Here is a 19,023-nt window from a genome sequence, read left to right as displayed (position 1 = left end):
ACACACCTTTAACCCCTGCAACTGGAATCTCTGGAGTTTCAGGCCAGCCTGGGCTGCACAATGAAAAACCCTGTCTCAAAAAAAAAAAAAAAAAAAAAAAAAAAAAAAAAAAAAAAAAGGAAGGAAAAGAAAAAGGAGAGAGAAGAAAAAAAGAAAAACAACAAACCAAACCATTCACAAGGGGAGGCTGAGAGGAATGCTTCCCTGGCCCAGGACATAGGACAAGCGAGCCACATGGAGGATGATGGCGAGGTAGAGCGGAAGAACACAATCGCAAGATGGAAACACACACTGGCTCAGGCCAAAAAGCAGAGGATTCCATGGAAGAGATGCCCACTATGGCAGGAAGCCACTGCGTGTGAGTCTAAGAGTGTAGGGGCCTCAGGTGGGCAGACACAACAGATAGGCAGAGACACAAAGCACCTGCTAAGTGGTCTAGGCAAGTACAGGCTCCCTGTGAGCTCTTGGATGAGAAAGAGAAGAGAAAAGAGAGAGGGAAGGTGCACGGTGAGTGGCGATCACACGAGGGAAGGGACAAAGAGGGAGAGGCGGCAGGGCTGCAGCAAGGCAGAGCCCTGGAAGATGAAGCAGCCAAGCGGTTAAGAATAGCACAGCACCTCGGATACTAGGGCCTGCAGGCCCAACCACAGAGCCCCCTGAGCTGGGGCTGAGACCACCTGAGAAGGGTTACTCGGCCTGAGCATCAGTGGCTCACAAGCAGGGAGGCCCACAGCGCTGAGGCCCTCACAGGGCGGCTGGCTGGCAAGGCAGGTGGAGCTGGAGGCCGCAGCGCTCACCACGCAGCTGCACTTCCAGCTTCTCCTCTCAGAGTCATTGGAGCTGAAGCGCACGCACCCAAGGCTGCCATCAGTGGAGCAGGGAGCTTCCACAGCATGGGACCGCAATGGCTTTGTTAGGTTTGCCCTCCACATTTGAGGAGATGGAACACCTGGGCCTCATAGCTTCTAGATGGCAGGGTGAACTCGGCTACCAGCCATGGGCCCCGCAAAGGCAGACTGCCATCAAAAACAAGGGGTGTCATGCATTGGAGGAGCAGTGCCGTGAGCAGCAGATCGGCAGCTGCAGCAGAACCCACGTGGACCCGGAGACGCTTACTCGACCTTTACCATGGCTCCAAAGCCGCCCCTCTCTGCCAGCAGGACACCTTCGCTCAGGGTGGCCAGGTCAGGCAGGCTGGTGCCAGAGACCCCATCAGGCACCTGGTCGTACTGTTCCAGGCTCCGGTGGGCTTCTAGGTGGCTCTCCTGTAGCTGCGACAGCTTGCTTCTTGCCTGAAAGACAAGGCAAACACCGTGGACATCAAGGGGAGTGCGGGGTTCAGCCAGCAATATGCCTTCCCAGGGCGAGCACACACGAGAAGGACTGGCCTGCACAAGCTGTGTCACTAAACGGGCCCTGATCTTGTGAGGGTCATAACAAAGCTCCCTGTACAGCATCTGCACTGTCGACAAAGGACAAGAGGAGGAGGAGGAGGAGGAGGAGGAGGAGGAGGAGGAGGAGGAGGAGGAGGAGGAGCAGAGGAAGGCCTGGAAAGGCTGAGGCAGGAAGATTCATCACAAGTTCAAGGCTGCCATGAGCTACATGAGGAGACCCTGTCTCAAGAACAGTAAAAACCCCAAAATTCAAAAAACTGAAACAAAAAACAAACAAAAAAAACCAACAACAAAAAAAGAAATGATGCTGGTCATGTTTGCACACACCTTCAATCCCAGTGTTCAAGAGGCAGAGGCAGGTGATCTCTGTGAGTTCAGGGGCAGCCTGGTCTACAGAGTGAGCTCCAGACCTGCAGGAGCTGCACACTGAGACCCTGTCTATCATCATCACCAACCATTACTTCTACTAGTAATGTACCTTAGGCATCTCCACAGAACAGTCTCCGAAAGCTGTGGGGAAGAGCCCTGAAAATAGCCCCATTGGGGGTGAGGGGAATAGCCCCATGGAATCAATGTTTATAAACACAATTTAAGACACGAAGCCACTGAGGTGGCCCTGTCAGCCTGTAGCCTGCAGACAAGCAGACAGCTGCCGTCTAGAGGACAGGCTTTCCTGTGTGCTGAGGGCCAGCATCACCGTCTGTGGCCTGCACCCCGGAGACCACCACCAAGTCCAATGACCACATATGGACAAGGACAGTGCAGGGTCAGAACTGCCTCTTGGCTGCCAGGGGAGGCCGAGCACTCATGAGACAGGGAAACAGGTGCCTTGGGCCACAGCGTACAGAGCCCCCAGCAGCACTGACCCACACAGGCAGGTGAGACAGAAGGAAGCCACAGCACGTGCAGCCGCACAGGGAACCCAGCTTCAGGGGACCGCCACCCCTGCCTGCCAGAGCACCTGGTTGATCTCATCCTGCGTGGACTTCAGGGACCTGAGGATGGTTTCCAGCTGGGCACGCCCCGCCTGGATGCTCTGCTCCAGCTGCGTCTCCTCCTGCTGCAGCCGGTTCAGCTCTGACTTGGCCTGGTTCAGGTCATCCTCCTGGGACTTTAGGTCTGACTCCTGAGACTGGATCTGGGTTTTCAATGATGAGATCTGAAGTGAGAGCCAAAAGGACTCACAAGTCAGGGCACAGAAAGACAGACACCCTAACCCTAACCCTAACCCTAACCCCTAACCCTAACCCTAACCCTAACCCTATCCCTAACCCACTGAGCATCCTCACTGGAAGATGGTTGCTGGGTAGTGGTACTGGCTGCCAAGCCTGAAGACAAGGGTGACATGGTGGAAGGAGAGGGGCAAGTGCTCCTGTCCTCTGAATGCATAGACATGCTCGCACTTGCACGCACGCACGCACGCACAGAATCTCTCCCACAAAAAGCCAGAGAGGCCAATGCACAGGCTCTGCAGTTAGAGGAGGAAGATCATTTGTGACAAAAGTGGCAACACCAGGAGCCAGAGAGGCACCTGGAGCCCTGTTCTCTGCTGTGGGACACCACAGGAGATCCAGGACATGGGTACTGAAGCCATTCAATTTTGCAACTTGATCTCTAGGGACAGAGGGATCATTCACAGGCCAGGCTTCAACTTCCTGGATGTTTTAGGAATTCCACTCCAGGCACTTAGTCATCTGCAGCAAGAGCTGCCGGGAAGCTCAGAGGACCCGTCCACACTGTGAGGCTCACCATCTGGGTCTCATCCTGGCATTTCTGCCGCACGTCACTCAGCATGTCCCGCAGCTTGGCCTTCTGCTGGTCCATCTCGTCCAGGCGGCCCTGGGCGTCCTGTTTCTGAGCCTCCAGCTCCTGCAGACTACTGGTTTCCCGGTCCAGGTCATTTTGTAATTCCTGTGGGAAACAGGTTGGTGTTGGCTGACATTGATGACAACAGTCCCTGAACAAGAAACTAAAAGCAGACACTGGGCTGGACTGTGGCTCAGCAGTAGAACCTGTGTGGGGAAGGGCTCCATTCCCCCCCGCCCCGCCCCGTGCCAAGGATGCACATGAGGCCCCTACGATCTGTCTCTGGCACCTGAGCACAGGGGAGGCATGGGGTTCTATGCACGAGTGAAACCCCAGCTTCCACTCCCGATCCCACCAAGGAAACAAAACCACTTTGCAATCCCAAGGCTGTCCCTAAAGCGTAGTCCTGCACCCCACACCTGCACTTCGCTGGCTTTCTGTCTGACCGCCGCCTCCTTGTCTCTGATGTCTTGTTCCAGTGAGTGCTTCTCTCTGCAGGTTAGGGACAAGAAACAGCTGACACTGCACAGCAGAGCTCATGTCAGGCCTGATCCTACACATGCCATACAGAATGACCCCTGCCTCCAAGTGTCACCGTGCAGCGCCTGTCCTGAGGTCCTCACATAGATCAGCTTCTAAAACTGAGCTAAGGAAGCCCCTTTCTTTACACATGAGCTAGCCTCAGGTACTTTTTACATCAACACTCCTGGACTAACCAACAATGCTCCCTAGCCTAGGCTGCAGCAGGACTCTGACAAGAGGCCTCCCTCCCAGTGCCACCACCTGGGAGCAAATAGGCACACAGGAGGTGCATAGGGAGGAACAGGAGTGGTCTCCAGCATTAGCAAGGGACCCCAATTGACACCAGCAAGGAAATGGGGAGGCTGGAGCCAGAAAGAAGCCCAGGCATGCACCTCTTCCTCGGGCTCCGACACCCCAGACAGCTTCAGGCACTAGACTCCCTCTCTGTGGGATAATACTCATGCCACCAAGCTGCTCAACTCTGTGACTGTCACACTGAGAGAAACTATCCCCTACACCCCACACCCAATCAAATGGCACTCAGCAGTCTGAGGCTGATGGTCACTCAATAAAGAGGAGGACACTGGGGACAAAAAACTGCAGGCAAATGGCACCCAGGGAACAGTGGACTTTGAGGAGGTGCTGGGGTAATGCAGTACAGTCACCTGGCTTGTGGTAAAGGAACAGTGAGGTCCCCATGCCCTGTGGACACCTCTAACCTCTGCAGGAGGCAGTGAGGAACTGGCCCACTGTGCACTCCAGGTCACCTAAGCTGTCTGCTGTTTATGTCCCTAGGCAGCTATGTAGTCACAATCTGCCTGAGGCTACCTGAACAGTACATTCAGAGCAACAAGACCCAAACAGAAAGAGATCTGACAAGACTGGTGGCCTCCCCTCCCTCAGGGTTGACAAGGACAAGGACACAAGGCGGCAGCATCAGCCACCAGGAGGCAGGCAGTCCCATACCTCTGCAACTGTGCGATCTCCTGGCTAATGTCATCCAGTTCTTTCACACCAGTGAACTCCCCTGACCCCAGAGCGCTTGAGCTGTCCTAGGATCGAAAGTCAGACACAGAGTCACATCTCTGGTACAACAGGGGACCATTGGCCTGAGAACTCTCTTGAGGTGGCTCAGTCACAGGATCTTCTACCCCAACCATGACCTTGGGGACTGAGGCCTGTGGGGCCCTAGGGGCACCAGCGCCACCTTCTGGCAGGTAGCAGGATGAACAGAAACAATGGTGTCTGGCTACTCACTGGAATGGGTGTGCCTCTCTCCGAGGGTGGCACCATGTCAGGCGAGAGCACTTGAGGCGGGTCGATGCCTTTACTGACCTTCTGCTGAATGAAATACATAGCTAGCGCGAACTGCTCTTTGCTTAACTTCCCCGTTTGTCTTGTATCAGCCAGGGCCCTGGGAGAGATGTGGGAGGCAATTACACACCACAGCTGCACTTGCCACCGACCTTGAGCCAGTCCTGCTTACAAGCCAACCAGACCAGAGCAAGCCTCACACTGCCTTGGTGCGCTGCTGATGAGTCGGCATCCCCGAGGCTAGCCGGCCAGACTGAGAGGCACCTGCTCTCAGGAAGGACCCCTCCCCACAGCACACACCCCTCCAGCTGGCTACAAGGGTCAAGGTTTTCTTGGTTCATCTTGTGCAAGGTACTCCAGAGATGCAGTTGCCCAGCACAGCCCACAAGCCTCCGGGCAGTTGGGGAAGGGCTTCACTCCACTCCTGTTTAATCACACATCTGGAGTCTGTGCATGAGGTACATGAGGAGAGCTGCACTCTGAAGGTCTCCAGACACACTCCCTGATCACGGTACCAGGAGCTTGCCCCTGGCCTATGTCTCATGTGGAACCAGGGAGGACAGGAGAGTCCTAGATGAGCTGACAGTGAAGGTGTGGTGAGGACAAGCACGTTCACTGTTGGTGATGGGCAGCAGCTGCCTGCAGAGCACCACTGCAGAGCAGGCGCAGCTGTCTGAAGCTCCTCCAGACCTGAGTGCAACAGCTCAGCTCTGAAGGACCAGCAGCCTGGCTAGGACCACTCAAGAAGGCTCTTTCTGGCCATGAGGTGACCAGCACAGTCCCTGAGGCATAGGCAACCACTGGAGGCCATAGTTCAGGACTAGCTAACAATGACTTGGACCAGGCCAGTCACCCTCAGGAGCCCCACTCTGAGACGCCAGCTCTGCCTAGCACTTAACGGAGGATGAAGGCTCCCTCACCCAGCACCAAGTGTTTGTTAGACCTACAACAGCTGTGACTACTTGCAAGAGAACCCAAGAGTGAGCCAGCTGGCTGGTTTTATAAACTTTATGCAACCTAGATACATCTGCAAGGACTCCTAAGACGACACCTCCATCAGACTGCCCCATAGGCAGCTCTGTGGAAGCATTTTTTCAACTAACGACTGATGGGGTGGGCAGCTCACTGTGGGTGGTCGGCAGGTGGTCCTGAGCTGTGTAAGGAGACTGAGCAAGCCGTGAGGAGCAAGCCAATAAGCAGCACCCTCCATGGCCTCTGCTCCAGCTCCTGCCCCCAGGCTCCTGCTGCACTTGAGTTCCTGCCTGATTTCCCTCAGTAATGGACTGTTGTCTGGAAATGTAAGCAGAAATGAACCCTTTCCACATTGCTTTTTGGCCATAGTGCTTTTTCACAGAAATAAAAACCCTAACCAGTCCCCCATAGGAGGGCAGGCTTGGCAATGTCGCTGGCCCCTCACCTACACCTCCTGAGCCCTGTATGCACTTCTGCCCTAATCTCATGTGTTGGACCCTGCTGTTAAGGCTGAATCCTGGCATTATGGGACAGCCCTGAACTCGGTGCTAAAATGGTGGACTTCTTTCCTCAGCTGGGCTCCCTCCTTCCCCTGACCTGGGGAAACCCTAGGTCCTCTAAGGAGTGTCATACCACACAGCCCTCAGGGAGATTACAGGCCCAACCTATAACAACGGCTAAAAGACCAGTTGTTGAGTGTGCACCTGGAGGTCCCTCCCCATGCTAATAAGATGTCTTGGTGTCTTAGCTTTCAGCCAATGACCTTTTCCCACACCTAGAGTTCTTTGTGCCCCTGCCCCCCCACGCAAATAGGATAATTAAATGCCATGTTCCCTTCTTCTGACAGGACTGCATGTACATGAAGTATCCCTGGCACACCGAGACCCAGTGACTCAAACACATTCACCCCTGAAACTCCTCCCACTGCTATGGTTCGTAAGTCCCTGTTTCACATGAAATAAACGGGCCAGAATCTATTTCATCATGACTGACTGGCTGAGGCTGTCATTTATTCTGTGGAAGGAAGGGCTCACCCCCTTGCCAGCCATAACTGCCTCAGTCAATGCTGAAGCCCGCCTTATCGCTGTGAGCTCAGTGCTTGTGTGCAGAGGCAAGCTACTGACAGCTGGCACCGGACCTGCCTTGCAGCAACTGACCAGGCAAGGGTGTTGGCCTGCACCGTCTGCTGCTAGCACTGCAGCTTGGCTGAAGGGCTCGAACACTGTGAGACGCCCAAGTTTCCGCTAACCTCGGACCAAGGCAATCTCATTAAAAAGAGCTAATTGTAACACAATGGGAAACTTTCCCACACCTACGTGAGATCAGGAGCCGCATGTACAGACCTCCATCTGAGCACTCCAGCGGTTCCTGAGAGAAGTGGAACCTGGGCCTCTGGGGTCCACTTGCTCCCACCTGGAAGCCAACAGCATCTGGACCTGGAGCGGTCTGTGAGAGGAGTGTGTGCCCAGCAGCAGCGGCAGCCGGGAGTGCAGGACGCTGGGATATCAGGGCCCATCGAGTGTGGAAAGTTTACTTAAGAGGACCACTCCATCAATGCAGCTATGGAGGGCATGCGCCCCCGTGGCTGCTTCGGGGTCCCCGACTGGACTTCAGTGGAATGCACATGCATTTGTTCTTGGTGTCCTTCCAAGTGGGCCCTCACTGGACCAATGAAGGCCCTCTTTGGGCTTACCCAAGCGGCAGGTGGAATGACAAGGCAGGTGTGGCAAGGTAAGGTTTGTGGAGAGGACTGTCCCAGCACAGCTCTCCAGTACAGCTGAGGGCTGACCGTGCACACGGGACACCAACACCAGGAAAACTGGAACCCTCCCACCAGTCCCTCTCTTTCCCAGACTCTCAGAGCTACCTCCACCAGGCTCCCATCCTTACCAGATGTGTGCCAGAAGGTTCTGTGTGAGGCCTGAGTGCATGAAGATCTCCTTCACTTCTTGGCCACTCACATAGCCATCAAGGTCCAGGTCTGTCTTCAAGAAGATCTCGTCAAAACGCATCTTATCTGCTACAGGTACCACCCAGGCCACTGGCAGCTGAAAGAGGTTTTAACAGTGACTTCCCTGTGAGCCCTGCTTCGGCCCTTGGCCCTGCTTACAGACAGTGTTAGGTTATGAACTCGGGTCCTAGAGCCCAGGCTAGGGGCAGCCAGGGAATGAAGAAGGGACAGATGCACAGACTTGCACACAGTGGGGTTCGGACCAGTTGGGGTTCTCTGCTGCTACCACAGCTGTGAACCCAGAGCCACAGCATGGGGGTGGTGGTGAGCTGGATAGTCTCATGCTAACCATCCAGGCAGAAACTGCAGCTGCTAGTCTCTGCACACACCAACCAGGTCTCGCTGGTCTTACTGTTGCCTTTTAGTACAATCACCCCTCAGCTCTGAGGAGGATGAAGCAGAAAACGTACACGTTCCTGGCCAGCTGGCTGCCACCAGTGAGCCCAGTCTTAATGGGCACGGGACATGCTTCTCTGTAGTAAGTGCTCTGTGCTGCACAGCCATGCCCTACGCAGCCTCTTTGGGCCCACGAGGCACATCAGTACACACCAACTACTGACCTTCATGGCCATCAAAACTTTAGCAGCAAGTACACAGACCCTGAGCACACTCTCCCAAACACCCCCCTATCTTAACACGACTAAGAATGCCAGACTCGATGTTACAGCTGTGTGCACTTCACTGGTCTTCTGTCCCAAATGCTCACGGCACAGGGAAATGATGTCTTCTGCCAGGAAAGCCTTCCCAGGTCTTCATGAGTGACCTGCTGTCAGGTTCAGTTATGCTGTGTCAGAGTGCTGTCTCTGAGTTAAGGGGCCACATCAGGCTGGTGTCGGGAAGCAGAGGGTAGGCAGAAAGCGGCAGGAGTGAGACAAGCTGAGCTGATAAGGCAGGAGGCTTCTGAATGGACAGGGCCCAAGAAATTAAAATCTGGGATGGAGAAAGCACTGTGTACTGTACCAATAAAATAAGCTCCTGCATTGGTGCCAGAACCAGGCACACCCATGTGAGTGTGTCAGCAATGAGTGAGCAAGGCAGGCCTGTGGTTAGAAGGTCCTGCACGGCACCTAGGCCACACGTGCACACACGTCAATAAATAGCTGTAAGTACAGCAGAGCAGCAGCCGCGCAGTGGCCGTGCAGCGGCCGTGCAGCTGGACACCCTCCTCCTCCTCTCCTGCAGCTCAGGGCATCAGAACAGTTAGAGAAGGCAGGGGCCAGGACTGCGAGCTGGCTCAGCGGCTAAGACTGCTTGCTGCATAATCGTGAGAACAGAAGTGTCAGCTCCAGACCCATGTAACAACAGAGCAGGGCATCCTGCAAGTCCTGCAGCTCCTACTGCGAGAGGCCCTGTCTCCAAAGTATAGAGGTGCAGGGATGGAGGAGGACGTCTAATACCCTCCTCTGCCCTCCAGACAAGATGTGTGCACACACTTACACAACGCATGCACATAAACCGGTAAATAAAGTGAGTCCTTCCTCGGTGTGGTGAGGCTAGGGGCATGCACAGGTTCTGTGCAGACACAAGTCACTTCAACAAGTCACTCCAGTGTGAACCCTGGAGGGCACTGGCCCCCTGGGGGTCCTGGAACCCAGGCCCACAGACCCCAGGGGACAGTTTCACTCACCTGTGAGAAGCTCATTCTGAATCCCTGGAATTTTCCAAGATTCTCTCTTGCTTTATTTACTTACTGACTGACCTATCTAATGAGCTCTGTTATTTTGACTGCTACGTCCATGGACCACATGCTGGGAACTGAGCCTGAGTGCTGTGAAGAGCAGTCAGTGCTCTTACTCACTAAGCCATCGCTCCAGTCTCACACCTCTAGTGAATTTTTAAAAGAATTTCACCAAAGCTTTCTCATTGTCGCTGTTGAGATCTGATGCAGGTGGGGCCTTGGGCACTGACCTGAGTCTGCTTGACACTGTGCTTTGGAGACAGGCTGCCTGTGCTGTTGAGGCTGCTGACGCTGCCATGGGATGGCGTGGAGCGGAGGCTGTCTTTGGGTGGGGGGCTGGCAGGCAGGACAGGTACAGCACCTGCGAATACTGTCTTCTTCCTCTTAGAGGGTGGGATGAGGGCCGGGGGCAGGACGGAGGGCACTGGCTCCTTCTCCAGGGCGCGATACACCAAGTGCATAGCCTGTGGTGCCAATGAAAAGAAAAGGGCACTGAGGGAGCAGGGGCCACAGCACACAATAGAGACTCATGCAGTCTCAAGTGCAGACAGAAGGCTGCTATGTAATTCAAATGCTGATTTCTGTACCCACCATATCCGGTTGCAATCCTTGTTCTGAGAATCTCTCTCAACATTGTATAAACTCTGCTCCCCAATTGTCCCCCGATATGCCAATAAAGCAGCTTACAGCCAATTACTGAGCAATGGAGAGAATAGGGCTGGACTTCCTGCCAGTCAAGGGAGGAGGAGTTAGAAGAGGAAGGAGAGGATTCAATCACAGGCAGAGGTCCTGGAAATATCAGGAGAGAGAACTGGAGCAGGAAAGCAGGCATCTGTGGGATGTGAGCTGGGAGGAAGCCATTTTAGCTTAAAGGGTTAAGATTAGAGCAATAACTGCTCAGTTCTTGTGCTGTGAAGCTTATTATTAAACAAATATAAAAGAGTCTCAATTATCTGTGTGATAGCTGGGTTAAAAGAGAAACAGAGAGACACACACAGTTTTATAAAAATAACCTTACCATTTTGACACCCAACATAGGGTCGAACTTACATAGAAAGTAAAAGTACAGAGCAGTGTCTAAGTTCTCTGCATTAAGAGAGGAACTACAGTTTCTAAAGCTCACAGCTTCCTGATTAGATCCTCCAGCCAGCTGCAGAAAAACAAAACCTGATACAAACCCCAGAGAAGCCCTTGCTAAGAAAGGAAAAAAGTGGCTCTTTAGCACAAGCAAACTTCTCAGAGCCAGACTTCGCTAACCAAGGCAGGAAGCTAAATCTCTTTGAGAAGGGACTCTTTCTTGCAGGCACGAATTGTGCAGGCCAGAGGAGCAAACACTTGTGGACCCAATAACTTCCCAAAACTGGGGAGAGGCCAGGATCCAGTGAGGGAGGGGAAAAAAGAAGTTTATCTTTGGAAGAGGGAGGGATAAAAAAAAAAAAAAAGCCAAAACAACAACAAAACAACCAAAAAACAAAAACCACCAGACTGAGAAGCCTCACGCATCTGAACTGTACATTGATGACTTCTGTTTTGTATGCCTTCTTTGGGAGAGATCAGAATAAGACAGACTTGGAAAAGGAAGAAGCTAAGAAATTAGATGCTACATTAAAGGCCATAGAACGGAGGTTGGAGGAATCTTTGAACCAAAATAGGGAACCTTCAGAGAAATCCAACCTGGGACTTAGAGTAACAACAAAAGAGGTAGCTCCAGATGAGGAAGACGCACGAAGGCCGGAAGAAGCTGCAGAAAGGCAGCTCGGCCAGATGCTGGCCAGAAAGGCCTCAGCTTTAGGCCGCCATGTCAGACAGGATACTGTGTGTGCACCTTCAAGGCTCAGTTACTGCCTGAAGGTCGATATGCGGAAGCAGGAGCGCAGATGCTGTGTGGTGTTGCCTTGGAACAAGGTCACACCGTGGCTTGTGTGCTCCACTTTGCAGAGATCAGAGAGCTGAGATCCATGCACCATGCCATAGGTTCAGTACAGAATTCCAACGGGCCTTGCCTTAGATTCTGGAAAGCAGGATTCTAGGGTTACATGTTTGTTAGAGATGGGGACTGTCTTGGAGATGCCTTTGTAAACTGGGGCTGATGGTGCTTCAGCGTGTGTATCCATTGGAATAAAACTATTTTTTAGTCATTGTGACATTAAACCTGTCACAGATATAAATTATAATCCTATAGATCAAACAATTATGAAAAGATCTAATAGTAATTTTTAAAAGGGTGGTCATAAAACAGAAAGGGAATATAATATCTCCACAAAATAGATTAAATAATGATTTATTGATTTCAAAATTATTAAATGAGACAAGTACCGCACCTGCTAAGATATACTGGATTTTAGAAAGGACTGGTGAATTTTTTAAAGATTTATTTATTACTAAATATACAGTGCTCTGCCTACATGTACGCCTGCAGGTGAGAAGAAGGCATCAGGTCACATTATAGATGGTTGTGAGCCACCATGTGGTTGCTGGGAATTGAACTCAGGACCTTTGGAAGAGCAGTCAGTGCTCTTAACCACTGAGCCATCTCTCCAGGCCAGAACTGCGGAATTAAATCAGCATGTAAAGGTCCTAGTTCCAAAACCAGATATAGGAAATATGTTGCATTGGGAAAGGGAAAGTGCTCTTGTATCAACAGCAAACAAAAAGCTATGTATTCCATCCAAACTGATGGAAATCAGATTTGACAGGGGAAACATCCTAAAGATCTTGGCTACAGACAGAAGGAAGGAAACCAAGACCCAACAGGACAGGTAACATAATTTGCTGCTCCCTCCACATGGGAACAGCTGAGACTGACCAAGACATGAAAATGAATCCAGCCTGGACTTCAGCTCTGCACAGCCAGCAAATCTTTGGCTACAAATCCCCCAGGACTTATCATGCCATTCTTTAAATGGCATAGATAAAAATTAGTTAAATGGCATAGATAAAAATTATATCACAGTTTGGTTCCTTACCTGTTTGAACACAGAACAGAGAATCATCTTTAACTGCACTGTGCTCAATGAACAGCTCACACATATATTAATACAAAATGTATAGTAACTTTGAAAGTTAATATTTTGCAGAGCAAGAGGAAAAAGACAAGTAGCCCAGGTAATCCAACCACATAAATGGCTTCAATAACTGTTTCCTCCAAAATCTACAGCTGGGATAATTCCAGAACAACCTAGATCATGCAGCACCACAGGCTGCTCTGGCCAGGACTTCAGTTAAGCATGCAGACACCAGACAGCAAAAGTCATAACTAGCTTTACTAAGACTAGAAAATATCTTGATTTTTTTGAGCCCCCAAAAGAAAAACTATGCTCCAAATCAACACAAAGCAATTTAAGAAAACTATACCCCATTTCCAAGAGAGGGTGGATGTTTTTTGATCATTCTATGGAAGACAAATGTTTGTTATTGTTTTAAAGGAATTGATAAGAATGATAAATAAAACACCTTAAAACAGATTTAAAATTTTATTTGACTACAACATACTAAGGCATTGTACCTATGTAATTCTTAAAAATGCAATGTTAAATTCTAGTCATTTCGAAAGCTATTATTAACAAACTGTTTAGGATAAGTAAAAAAATGTGTATTAGCAGTCAGACTCATGGTCTTGTTAGATACTAGTTTAATTACGAAAAATGAGTTTCCTAGATTGAGAGATTAAAAATAACTAGAAATCGGCTGGAGAGATGGCTCAGAGGTTAAGAGCACTGTCTGTCTGCTCTTTCAAAGGTCCTGCGTTCAATTCCCAGCAACCACATGGTGGCTCACAGCCATCTATGATGAGATCTGGCGCCCTCTTCTGGTGTGTAGTTGTACATGCAGATACAACATTGTATACATAATAAATATTTAAGGTGGGGAGAAGAAAAAGGAGAAGGAAAAAGAGGAGGAAGAGGAGTAGGAAGAAGAGGAGTGAAGCAGGTCTTGTAGAATAATCACACTGCATCAGTGAAGGCGACTCTGGACTTTCCTGTACTTCTTCCTGAACTTTTTCCTAGTACTGGGATGATATCAAAATAAACACTTTTAAAATTAAAGAAACATGAAAGACTCCTGCACCCACCAATATGAGGCTTAGGCCTCAGCAAGGTGGGAACAGGACACAGAAGACTTACCACAGCAAACTCATCTCGGTCCAGGTGTCCGTCCTTGTCAATGTCACTGAGGTCCCAGACCTGCAGGGGACAGACAATCCATGAGGATGACGTAGAGAGGAAGTGCCTGTATGGCAGGCACACATGTACCTGTGCTCCCACACAGGCAGGCAGGCAGACATGCAGGCACCTGTGCTCCCACGCAAGCAGGCAGGCAGACATGCAGGCACGCATCACATCACGTCACAAACACAGACAAAGGGAAGGAGAAAAGGAAAAGCATGTAAGAGCTGGTGTGTGACAAGAGGCTGCGGCAAGAGGACCGAGCTCAAGGCAGCCAGGGTCACAGAGCAAGACATCCTCTGTGGAGGTCTGAATGGGATGGGCCTGCAGGCTCACGCATTTGTGTACTTAGTCCTCAGTTGGTGAACTGTTAAAAAGGATGAGGAGGTTGTGTCACTGGGGAGTGAGTTCTGAGGCTTCAAAAGCCCACACCAGGTCTCCTCCTGCCTCTCTGCCTGGGGGCCAGTGTGTCTCTCAGCTGCTGCTGCAACACCACGTCTGTCTGCTGCCACACTTCCTGTCATAATGGACAAACCCTCTGACACCATCAGCAGCCCCGATCAAATGCTCTCCTCCCTAAGAGTTGCCTTGGTCATGGTGTCTTTTAACAGCAACAGAACAGTGACTAAGACCCTACCTAAAAAGTCAAAACAAGAAACCCAAGCAATGACAACAGCCCCACCAGCCTGCAGCTGTCTGGGAACCATCCTCGCACAGAGCAGAGGACCAAGGTGAGACCTGCATCTTCCCACAGCACACTCTGCCTACAAAGGCCAGGTGGAAACTACACCCCAAGCAACCCTTTATACTGAAATTTGAATCAAACTTGCATCCTCTGCAGTGTTCTTAAGCCCTAAGACATCTTTCCAGCCCCAATATCATCGACTTTAAAGTCTATTTTGAAGTGTTTAACTGGAAAGCCGGATGCTGCACATGCCTATAATTCTAGAACTTTAGGCACATCTAATGGGCATTAGGATAGTCTCAGAGCCGCTGGGGACCTCAATGTTTGCTGTTTTTAGGCTCTGCGGGAGGCCAGGGGCCTCTGGCTCTGGCTGAAAGATCTCCATTGCTCTGTAGCAAAGCTCCACAGATGACAACAAGCTTGCCTGGCCCACATAAACCAGGAAGCAGGCTGCCAGGACGATGCCTTGAGCCACAGCCATGCCTGAAGCCAAACACTTCGTATTAATAGAAACAAAGTTGAGGTTCTTTTTTTTTTTTTTTAAGATCTGTTTATTATTATGTATACAGTGTTCTGCCTGCATGTACACCTGCAGGCCAGAAGAGGGCATCAGATTACATTACAGATGAGTGTGAGCCACCATGCCGGAATTGAACTCAGGACCTCTGGAAGAACAGACAGTGCTCTTTACTGCTGATCCATCTCTCCAGCCTGAGGCTCATTTTGATGAAAGGCTCCTGATACAGGATCCTGCTATACACACTGGGCTGGCCTCAAACTCATGATCCTCCTGCCTCAGCCTTTTGGGATCCCAGGTGTGCACTGCTACATCCACTAAAATTGAGGCTTTGAAATAAATAAATAAATGTGCTATGGAGGTGGATAGGAACTTAAGTTATCCCCACCAATATGGGATACAGAAAACACCATCTCAAAATGATGAAACCAAAAATGAAATATCTAACCCTGCAACAGAGCTGAAAGTGACTTAGCCTCCAGACTAACAGGCAAGAAAAAGCATTTTTAGTTTTTTCTTTTTTTGTTTTTGTTGTTATTTTGAGACAGGGTTTCTCTGTGTAGCCTTGGCTGTCCTGGACTTGCTTTGTCGACCAGGCTGGCCTTAAATTCACAACGATCCACCTGCCTCTGCCTCCCGAGTGCTGGGATTAAAGGTGTGCGCCACCATGCCTGGCTGAAAAAGCATTGTCTTAAAAACAGAATCCAAGAGCCGGGCGTGGTGGCGCATGCCTTTAATCCCAGCACTCGGGAGGCAGAGGCAGGCGGATCGCTGTGAGTTCGAGGCCAGCCTGGTCTACAAAGTGAGTCCAGGATGGCCAAGGCTACACAGAGAAACCCTGTCTTGAAAAACCAAAAACCAAACCAAAACAAAAACAAAAACCAGAGCCGGGCGTGGTGGCGCACGCCTTTAATCCCAGCACTCAGGAGGCAGAGGCAGGCGGATCGCTGTGAGTTCGAGGCTAGCCTGGTCTACAAAGTGAGTCCAGGACAGCCAAGGCTACACAGAGAAACCCTGTCTCAAAAAACCAAAAAAAAACAAAAAAAACAAAAAAAAAAAAACAAAACAAAAAAAAAAACAAAAAACAGAAGCCAAGGTGGGTGGTGGTGGCACACGCCTTTAATCCCAGCACTTGGGAGGCAAAGGCAGGTGGATCTCTGTGAGTTCGAGGCCAGCCTGGTCTACAGAATGAGTCCAGGACAGTTAAGGCTACATAGAGAAACCGTGTTTTGAAAAACAAACAAACGACAAAAAACAGATGCCAAGAGTCAATGAAATGGGTCAGCAGGTAAAGGCGCCTGACAAGCTGAGTTCAATCCCCAGGTGAAAGGAGAGAACAGATCTTGCCAGCTTTTCTCTGACCTTCACAGATACACAGTGGTCCGCACACTAAGTTTTTAAAGTACGTAGCACTGTGTCACACGCCTTTAATCCCAGAACTGGGAGGCAGAGGGGAGCAGATTTCTATGAATTTGAGGCCAATATTATCTATACAATCAACCTGGCTCCGCTCCACAGTGAAACCCTGTCTCCAAAAAAAAAAAAAAAAAAGAAGAAAAAGAAATTTGATGTAACTTGGGGGTTTTTGTTGCTGTTGTCTTGTAACTTGTGTTTTAAAGCTGGATGTGGCGGCATGCACTTGTAGGCCAGTCCTGGGGAGGCAGAGACGGTGATGCCCAGACTCTCTGGCCAGTTTAGTAAATTTCAGGCCCAGTAAATGACCCCATATAAGAAGCAGACAGCAGTTCAGAAGAGTGCTCACAAGGTGTTCCTCAGAACCCACAAGTACATGCACCCTATGCAGGCTCAGAGAGGGAGAAAGAGAGTGAGAGCGAGAGCGAGAGAGAGGGAGGAAAGGAGAGGAAAAGGGGGCTTGGTGCTAGGCTCGGCACGTGCCTCCTGTCATACAGTGCAAGGGTGCCAACATCTATCCTCACAGGGCACAAGAGCAGTGCTGACACACGGGGAGCACCTGCTAGCACAGTGCATGGTGGGAAAGCACCCGCACAGCCTTACCCTGCCTAGCACATCCAGAGGTAGTTTCGAGTTCATGAGGACTGGCTTGACCTTGTCTCCAGATAGCAGACCACTGACTGGTAGGAGGCTTTCAAAGATGCCATCAAACTTTGCCTTCTCCTCCACCTACCAGGGAAGAAGGAGCGAGCATGAGTAGAGAGCAAGCACCGTGGATCCACGGCCAGGCTGGCCCACACAGAGCTCAGCTGCACAGTGGAGCAGCCGTCTTAGAGTGACCCTGGCTGCCTGAGTTGCCAGGGAGTTTATGGCGTGGGAGGAACAGCTCCCTGGCACCATGAGGGCCACGCTGAGCAGAAGACAAGCTGGGCCAGGTCTCACTCTGCCTGGTGGCTGCAGGGGCCTGGCCAGCAGGGCGATGCCTTTGAAGTGGCTCTTAGGGCTCTGGAATGAGCACGGCCAAATCTAACCTTCTGTGGGACCAGCGGCTCGTCCTCTCACTGCAACAGGAGTGAAATGCCAGAGGGCTTAAAGCCAGCCTGTGTGACATGGGAGCCCCCATCGCAAATGTCTCCCATCTCTGTGCGTGGGAGGTGGAGGCAGAGGGTCAGGGGTCAAGAGCAGCTTTAGCGACAGTCTGAGTTTGACATCAGCCTGGGCGACATGAGACCCTTTCTCAATAAGCAGAACAAGAGATGATGAGAGGGCTCAGAGGTTAAGCGCACCCAGGGCAGTTGCTAACACCCAAGTTAGGAGGCTCACGACAGCTGGTAACTCCAGTCCCAGGGGTTCCCACCCCGGCCTTTGGCCTCCAAGGACACCACAGATATACAAATAATTAAAAACAAATTAAAACCTTAAAGAAATTAACTCAAAACAAAGACATGACCCTCCAATCCTGTGGAGACATACAAACGGCAGAGGTACTTCAGATATAATGGCACTGTCCCAGCTCACTTACCCGCACGGCCCAGTGGGTCTCTGCAGACGACTGTGTGACCATCAGTGGGCTGCTGGTGTCATGCTGAGGAAAAAAGGCAAACACAACCAAAAGGATCTCATTCCAAAGTGGGAAGGCCACCAAATTGGGGTGACCTATGACCCACAGCTCCCCTCCCAGGTGTGGAGCCAGAGGTGCACACACAAATCCATGACCATTCATAGCTGCAAGGCTCTCAACAGCCAAAGGCGGCCACCTTGGAGCTCAGCAGTCCAACAGGTGAGCAGCACCCAGCAGAGGGTCATGACAGTAAGGATGCCCTGGTTGGGGCTATGATGTGGGCAGGCTGAGGGGAAGACGCCACACACAAGGCCATGTACTCTGTGACTGGACTGAGAAATGTCCAAAAAAGACAAATCGACACAGAAAGAAAATGGAGATGGAGAAATGGAGACTTGGGCGCAGCCAGGGCCTTCCCTTTGGGAGGGGAGAACCGGAAGTCAGGCCAACGCTACACAGCACTGTCCTGTGTAAGTGCCACCCAACTGTATTCTCTAGTGTATTTAGTTATTCGTTCTGTTTTGGATACAGGAGTTCCCTGTGTAACCCTGGCTGTCCTGGCGCTCACTCTGTAGATCAGGCTGGCCTCAGACTCAGAGAGATCTGTCTGCCTCCCAAGTGCTGGGATTAAAGGCACGAGCCACCACGTCTAGCTGAGCTGTGCATTTAAAAATGGTGAATTTTTATGTGTATTTCACTTTGACTAAAACACAGGAAAGACAAAGAGAAAACACAGGGCTGTCACTCACTCGTATGCACACACATAGCACCAGGAGGGTATGGTTTGCACACTCACAAATTTCGGTGGTGGCATGGTGAGGTTCAGATTGCTCAAGGTGACTTCGTGGCCACTCTGTGCACAGGCCACCAGTCTCAGTGCAACATAGAAACCCTATGGACCCAGAAGAAGAAGGCATCAGCACCGTAAGGCAGGACAGGATGACTCTCACCCCCACCATGATGACTGCAGAGCCCACAGCGGGG

General features: G+C 51.0%; 1 protein-coding gene across 6 annotated transcripts in view; it reads right to left on the bottom strand.

Annotated features, from left to right (window-relative positions):
* The window catches only part of Eps15l1 (epidermal growth factor receptor pathway substrate 15 like 1), an 80,682-nt gene that overhangs the window by 36,795 nt on the left and 24,864 nt on the right, over window positions 1-19,023 (bottom strand). For 5 of the 6 annotated variants that reach the window (XM_051169417.1, XM_051169421.1, XM_051169420.1 and 2 more), the window contains exons 5-16: window positions 18,836-18,931; window positions 18,001-18,063; window positions 17,082-17,207; window positions 13,822-13,881; window positions 9,928-10,161; window positions 7,899-8,056; window positions 4,980-5,136; window positions 4,689-4,774; window positions 3,620-3,692; window positions 3,144-3,305; window positions 2,356-2,553; window positions 1,128-1,292 (exon numbers count right to left, since the gene is read on the bottom strand). In XM_051169417.1, coding sequence (XP_051025374.1) covers window positions 1,128-1,292; window positions 2,356-2,553; window positions 3,144-3,305; window positions 3,620-3,692; window positions 4,689-4,774; window positions 4,980-5,136; window positions 7,899-8,056; window positions 9,928-10,161; window positions 13,822-13,881; window positions 17,082-17,207; window positions 18,001-18,063; window positions 18,836-18,931 — 1,578 coding nt within the window. The remainder of the gene's footprint in view (window positions 1-1,127; window positions 1,293-2,355; window positions 2,554-3,143; window positions 3,306-3,619; window positions 3,693-4,688; window positions 4,775-4,979; window positions 5,137-7,898; window positions 8,057-9,927; window positions 10,162-13,821; window positions 13,882-17,081; window positions 17,208-18,000; window positions 18,064-18,835; window positions 18,932-19,023) is intronic. The other variant, XM_051169418.1, reaches the window with a different exon arrangement.

The sequence above is a fragment of the Acomys russatus genome, chromosome 27 (genome assembly GCF_903995435.1).
Source record: "Acomys russatus chromosome 27, mAcoRus1.1, whole genome shotgun sequence".
Taxonomy (NCBI): domain Eukaryota; kingdom Metazoa; phylum Chordata; class Mammalia; order Rodentia; family Muridae; genus Acomys; species Acomys russatus.
This window is presented reverse-complemented; position numbering and strand designations above follow the sequence as displayed.